Source organism: Gymnoscopelus braueri (assembly GCF_963280865.1).
Source record: "Gymnoscopelus braueri genome assembly, chromosome: 23".
NCBI classification, from domain to species: domain Eukaryota; kingdom Metazoa; phylum Chordata; class Actinopteri; order Myctophiformes; family Myctophidae; genus Gymnoscopelus; species Gymnoscopelus braueri.
In genome coordinates, this window is record NC_137625.1 from 33,817,309 (window position 1) to 33,824,503 (window position 7,195).

The 7,195-nt window shown below is 42.5% G+C and overlaps 1 protein-coding gene across 1 annotated transcript in view; it reads right to left on the reverse strand.

The window, feature by feature from the left end:
- The window catches only part of lrguk (leucine-rich repeats and guanylate kinase domain containing), a gene marked incomplete at both ends in the record, with an annotated part of 49,307 nt that extends 46,173 nt beyond the window's left edge, over positions 1 to 3,134 (reverse strand). Inside the window, 2 exons of the mRNA XM_080421196.1 lie at positions 1,854 to 1,862; positions 3,129 to 3,134. Coding sequence (XP_080277322.1) covers positions 1,854 to 1,862; positions 3,129 to 3,134 — 15 coding nt within the window. The remainder of the gene's footprint in view (positions 1 to 1,853; positions 1,863 to 3,128) is intronic.
- Positions 3,135 to 7,195: the final 4,061 nt, after the last annotated feature.

Below are 7,195 nucleotides of genomic sequence, written 5' to 3' on the forward strand. Positions count from 1 at the left end.
GGCCACCAAATATTTTTGTGATAAGAGCTTCAATTTTTCTATTTTTATATGAACCCATAGCATCCCTATTCTATGGAGGAAACATTAGCCGAAAATAGCCGATCTACAAGCTCACAACGCGTCTGCGCGACACATTGTGACCTTGTAGATCGGCTATTTTTGGTGAAGGTGTTTGGTGTTGAGGGAAAAAAGAGCAGACCAAGCCAAAGGTCAAGTATTGAGTGGTTTAAGTGGTTAAATGTCTGAAAACACACATTTAACATGAATCCAATATGTGGAGGGGTCCCTGCTTCATCTCTCTCTCAACTAAGGGGTCCTTGGCCTGAAAAACATTGAAGACCCCTGCATTAGATTGCAAATAATGTGCGCAGCCCTTCTAGCTATTGCAACATTGTGGAACTTGTGGGACTACTGGCAATAAAAGTACATGTCAAATACATGTTAAAACGGCATGCCGACCAGTCATATGCAGCGGTGGAAAAAGCACAAAAAAATACATCCAAATGTGATGATGGAACCGATTCCTAGTTCCTCCATGTTGGATCCGTTTCCACTCCGGTTCCGGATCCCAGCCCTATAGTCACATGGATTGAGGCACTACATACAAGCATCATGCTCAGAACGCACTGCTATCTAGAAGCACGCATGCATCTGTGCTGTACAATACAGTTTATCTTGTTTTTTTTAAGGATCAATAGAGCATTGGTTCTCAAAGTGGGGTCCGGGGACCCCCAGGGGTCCTTGGAGGGGGGTTGCAGGGGGTCCCCAGAATGAGTGCCGCGCTATGAGCTTGTACTGTAGATCTGCTATTTTTGAAAAATCGTGAAAATGTGTATTATTATACGTATATTTTTTTAAACTAACATTTGTAACTCAAATCTTTGCTTCTGGGGGGGGGGGGGGGGGTCCCTGGAACAAAACATTTTGAGATGGGGGTCCGCGGCCAAATACATAAATAATATAATATTTATGGTCCTTGACATGAAACAGTTTGAGAACCACTGTAATAGAGTGCAGAAGTCAGTCCCACAGCTCCCATTGGGACGTCACTGCGTACTTTTTTGTATTGGCATCCCCATTGGCAAATCTTAGATCTCGTCATATACTGTATGAACTGTGTTCCAAAAATAAACAAACCACCCGACGATTTTTTCAGGTTCTCTCTGGATAAATTAGTACTTTTCCATCGTCAGTTGATGCTTCATATTCATATGAGTAAAAATCGCCAGGGTGGGTGGTTTGTTTATATCTGAGAACACAGTTCTTATATGATGCAGTCTAAGATTCCCCCTATGGGAAATCCAATGCAAAAAATGACTCCGTGACCCGGGGAGGGGATATAGCGCCCTCTAGTGGGAGTGATGTCAGACTTCGGTGCTCTATGCCAGTGGTTCTCAACCTGTGGGCTGGGACCCCCTGATTTTGGGGGGTCCACAGGTGATAGTAAAGTGATAATTTAAGGACATTTAAGACCTTTTTAATACCTAAAACAAAACATAAAACGAAAGAAAATAAAAGAAAAAAGGCCATTACTGCAACAAAAATAATCAACAAACTATACTATAAAACATTGGCCAAATTGTCAAATAATATAAGAAAGAGGCAAAAAAAAAGCCGATCTAAAAGCTCACAGTGAGCTTGTAGATCTGCTATTTTCACAATATTTATTTACAATATTTATCTGTGAAACGGAGTCAAACAAAATGGGGGGTCCCCAGTTCAAAGGTGATTATTTTGGGTGTCGCGGCCTGAAAAGGTTGAGAACCACTGCTCTATGCTGACATTACAATGTCCCTAATTATATGAAAACAACCGTGCAACTTTACCTCCACACATCTTCTGTGCAAGGTTACCTGCTTTATCTGTCACATAAACAGTAAACAAGGTAGAATTAGGGAGAATTAATTGAAGACGTTTGACACTAGATCAGCGTTATCTTCAGTGGCGGCCAAAGTACTCAACACCGGAGTCAAAGTAGAGATACTCCTGGGTCAGTTTTACTCAAGTGAAAGTTGCTCAGTCAAATATTAAATATGTATTTGAGTTAAAAGTACTGGAGTACTTGCTTTTAAAAAAAGACTTAAGTATTCAAAAGTAGATTTTCTTTATAATGTTTTTTTTAAGATTGTTGGAAAATATTCTAACAAGAATAGTGAAAACAGCAGATCTATAAGCTCACAACGCATCGCATCTTGACATTGTGAGCTTGCAGATCTGCTGTTTTCACTATATTTGAAACGGGGCTGAAAGGTGCAGTATAAGTGATTTTCATTTGTTCAAATAAGTGTTAAACAAGCTCATATTGTGATAGTATGCATTGCTATAGAGTGTTTGCTCAGTAACAGGAGTCTCTCTGTCTCTCCAGCTCTTTATTAAACAGAAAATACATGTTCAGGTCAGGATACCAATTTTATCCAATCAGGATAGAGAACTCAGTCATGATACAGATTAAACAAGTGAAATTGGAAGTGATGACAAAAAGAAATGAGCTGAAATTTGAACTGGAACACTGTAAAAACAATTAAGCTGATACATGGGTACTCTCTCCTGATTGGCTTAAATTGTCAACCCATTTATTTTCTGTATTACAGAGCTGGGGAGACCCCTGCTACTGAACAAACACTCTATAACAATGAGTAGGCCTACTATCATTGCTATTGATAGCAATGATAGAGCTACTATAACAATGATTTCAGTAACCCCATTACCACTGAACAAACACTTAATTTTTTTTAGTTGTACTTGAGTCTCAAGTAAACTTTGTTACTGCCCATCAGCAATGGCTTCTCTCTCTCTGTCCTTATTTTAGCTACAACAACCCAGCATCTCTCCCTTTGATACAATGAGATCATTACAGGAGCTTGTTCAGTCAGCATGTAGAAAGACCAGAGGGAAATTGGGGTCCACACACACACACACACACACACACACACACACACACACACACACACACACACACACACACACACACACACACACACACACGACAATAACACGCACATTAGCAATGCTGCTGATCAGGCACAATCAATCAATCACCCTGTGCAGTTAATGACGTTATAAGGTGATTGATCACGTATTTAAATAAAGCTCTGCTGGCAGAATGACAGTGAATCTCCTATCTGTACCGCCATTATATATAATATAATATAATATAATATAATATACCTCCATTATATAATGCTGCTGCTCGTTCCTCTTCTTCTCAGTTCGTGTTCTTTCTTCCCCGTTGAGTTCAGCAGAGTGATGAGCTACAGGTGTGTGTGTGTGTGTGTGTGTGAGTGTGTGTGTGTGTGTGTGTGTGTGTGTGTGTGTGTGTGTGTGTGTGTGTGCATGCGTGCGTGCGTGTGTGTGTGTGTGTGTGTGTGTGTGTGTGTGTGTGTGTGAGTGTGTGTGCGCGTGTGCACGTGCGTGTGTTTGTGCGCGTGTGCGCGCGTGTGTGTGTGTGCTTACTAAACGCTACATTTCAAGTTTGGGTTTGGTTTGAGCGTCCTCTTTGTTGCTAGGCAACGACAGGAGGAGGAGTGTGGGGGTGAAATGGATTGTGGGTCTTGTAGTTGTCTGCCTGACTTCATCCAATGCCTTTTGTTGTAATCTCTGCATCATTGGAAATTAGGTATCAGGTGTCAGTAAAAGTATCAATGTTGCAATGTAGAAACACTCTGTTACAGGTAAAAGTCCGGAATTCTAAATTGACTTGAGTAAAAGTACAAAAGTGTACAAAAATCGAAATGTACTTAAAGTACCAAAAGTAAAAGTACTCACTATGCAGAATGTCCCATTTCACAAGTTTTCACATGTATTAAATGGATACAAATCTTTTGAAAATAGCAGATCTACAAGCTCACAATGTGTTGCATCGAGACACATTGTGAGCTTGTAGATCTGCAGATCTAGTTAGAACTGCAGATTCACTATGTAGTCTGCAGATTCAAGTATGTAGTCTGAAGACTCACCTCTTCAGACCCCACCTCAGCCCATAGCACTTGACTTGTCCTAGCCTTGACGATCCTTGCAGTCTTATGCAAAAGGTTTAAAGGAGTAGTTCACTCAAAAAATTACTTATTTTCTATCAATTGCACACCCCATGAAGCCTTGAATCCATGGATTTATTTTTGTTTTTGTCGCATTCCTAAGCCAATAATTTGATTCCCGTCTCCTACCGGCTAATGTATCCGGTAGGAGACACAAAGTAGATTATTTGTGTCTCCTACTGGATACACACCCAGTCATCAAATTATTGGCTTAGGAATGCCACAAAAACAAAAATAAATCCATGGATTCAAGGCTTCATGGGGTGTGCAATTGATAGAACGTAAGTCATTTTTTGGGTGAACTACTCCTTTAATGTAATTTAGATAGTTATTTAGACAGATGCCAGGTTCATTGTTTACCTGGCATCTTATAGTTTCTATAGTTTCGATGTACTGTACACATTATAATTTGTTGAATTTATATTGTTTAGACTGATGCTAGGTTCTTTGTTTACCTATATGATCATAGTTTACTGAGACACTACACTGTCTCTCTGCATTCTATTTGTGTGTTTACCTTGTTTATTGTAAGTCGCTCTGGATAAAGAGCGTCTGTTGCCTAAATTGTAAATTATCATATTATTATAATTATTGTAAATTGTAAGTTATCAAGTGGGTCCTTCAACTAATGCACATTAAACTATGGTCCTTGAAATTTAAAAAGAAGATGTTTTAGAAACATTGCAGTAGGGCTGACAAGTCCTGTAGCTACTGTAGTATATTTAATAACATAACATCCACATTTGTTAGCATTATTTAACTTCACAAGTCTACAGTACAAGTAGGATACAGACAGAAGAAGTGGATTGAGTCGGAGAGAGGTGCCGGTTTGTCTGAGCGGGGTGGGGGTGCTCTTAGCATTTTCTTTGTCTTACCTGCAGGAGACAGAGAGCATTCCCCCTTCCTGCCTTGACAGTTGCAAATGTCTTGGGCAGGTGGGGGCTCACCTTTGAAGTCTGACACACCCATTCCTGTACCTCCTCTTTCACTGAATGGGCTATATAGACTGTGCCAAAGTGTGGCTATCTGTGTGTGTGACTCAGCAGCCGGCAGGCTGTTGTGTGGTGTGGTGGGGACCTCAGGGTCCCCATAGGAAGCTGTTTGTACTTATGCAATAAATCGGATGCAAAGATACCTCACTGACTAGTGATGACTCCATTCATTCTACAACCACTCATTCTCACCACTGGGACATCAAACTATCTGCAATATGGCGTTGTTGGCAACTCAATAGAGCCTTTAAGGCCGTGGAAGAGATACTTCATATGGGTTGTTGGCAGAGGAAGAATATACCTCATATGGGTTGTCGGCTGTAGAAGATATACCTCATATGGCGTGAAGTCGGCAGTCGCGTTGGTTTGTTTTTTTTGGGGGCGCAAGTCTCCAGGGATACTGAGCCAGGCGTCGAAAGAACATGCGGCGGACGGCACGACATGACGACGACTTTTCGAGAATCTACAAGGAGAGGATCTCATGGCCAGATCTAGGACGGCTGGACGACTCATCTGGCTGCACAACATATCTTCTGCGATCGCTAAAGGAGCGCGCTGCGGTGCGGACGGCAGAGCGGAGAAATTGGTGTGTCGAATTTCTTCGTGGCGGGTATGTTGTGGGGAGAGGACAGCGGGTGCCGGCAGAGCGGAGGACTTGCGATGAAGGGGTTCTTCGTGAAGAGTGTGGTAACACATCTTCAGCGATCGCGAGTGGAGCGCTCTGTTGTAAACATGCAGCTATCTGTTGGAAAATCTGGGTACGGCGCTGGAGCGCGGCTGGGGTGAGAAGATGACATTGAGGGAGACTACAAGAGAGACATTGTCGGGCGGAGCGCTGCGCATATGGGACCTGGGGTTATGTTTTTGTGATGAGGGTGGGTTAAACTATGGGGCTATGGCTGCCATGGGAAGTGATGCGAGGGTATTTTTTTACTTTCTGGTCTCCTGTGTTTAATGTGAGTTTACTTTGTGGATTATTGTTTCATTGGGGGGTACGCTGCCTTCTTTTTTCCGTGTAGGCACTTCCGTGGTAGTTGTCATATATGCTTGATGGTACGGTGTAAAACTTAGGGATAAGTATTAGGCTATCTTTGAGTATATTTTGGTGACTGGGCGGGGGGGACATTGATCTTGGGGGGTGGTGCTATCGCTTGGTGGGCGTGATTCGACTGTATGCTGTCAGCTTCCACTGGGTGGGGGCTGTGTAATGTTTTATCCTGGAGTTTAAAAGGCTAACAGAGGGATCCTGCACGCTAATTAGTTTTGGGGGATGTGTCTATTTGATGTAATTCACCGTGTCGCTGTACTATGTAATCTTGGGTCTTGAATGTGCATTGTTCTGTGTGATGTTGTTTGCTGTTTTAGTGTTCCTGAATGTTTTCTTTTTGTCCTGGTTGATGTTCCTGTCGCTTTTCATGGGGGGCGGGTTCTTTGTGGTTCTTTTGAAATATACGTGTTTGTGAAAGACGTTTAATGTCTCTCATGGGGGGTAATGTAGTATATTTAATAACATAACATCCACATTTGTTAGCATTATTTAACTTCACAAGTCTACAGTACAAGTAGGATACAGACAGAAGAAGTGGATTGAGTCAGAGAGAGGTGCCGGTTTGTCTGAGCGGGGTGGGGGTGCTCTTAGCATTTTCTTTGTCTTACCTGCAGGAGACAGAGAGCATTCCCCCTTCCTGCCTTGACAGTTGCAAATGTCTTGGGCAGGTGGGGGCTCACCTTTGAAGTCTGACACACCCATTCCTGTACCTCCTCTTTCACTGAATGGGCTATATAGACTGTGCCAAAGTGTGGCTATCTGTGTGTGTGACTCAGCAGCCGGCAGGCTGTTGTGTGGTGTGGTGGGGACCTCAGGGTCCCCATAGGAAGCTGTTTGTACTTATGCAATAAATCGGATGCAAAGATACCTCACTGACTAGTGATGACTCCATTCATTCTACAACCACTCATTCTCACCACTGGGACATCAAACTATCTGCAATATGGCGTTGTTGGCAACTCAATAGAGCCTTTAAGGCCGTGGAAGAGATACTTCATATGGGTTGTTGGCAGAGGAAGAATATACCTCATATGGGTTGTCGGCTGTAGAAGATATACCTCATATGGCGTGAAGTCGGCAGTCGCGTTGGTTTGTTTTTTTTGGGGGCGCAAGTCTCCAGG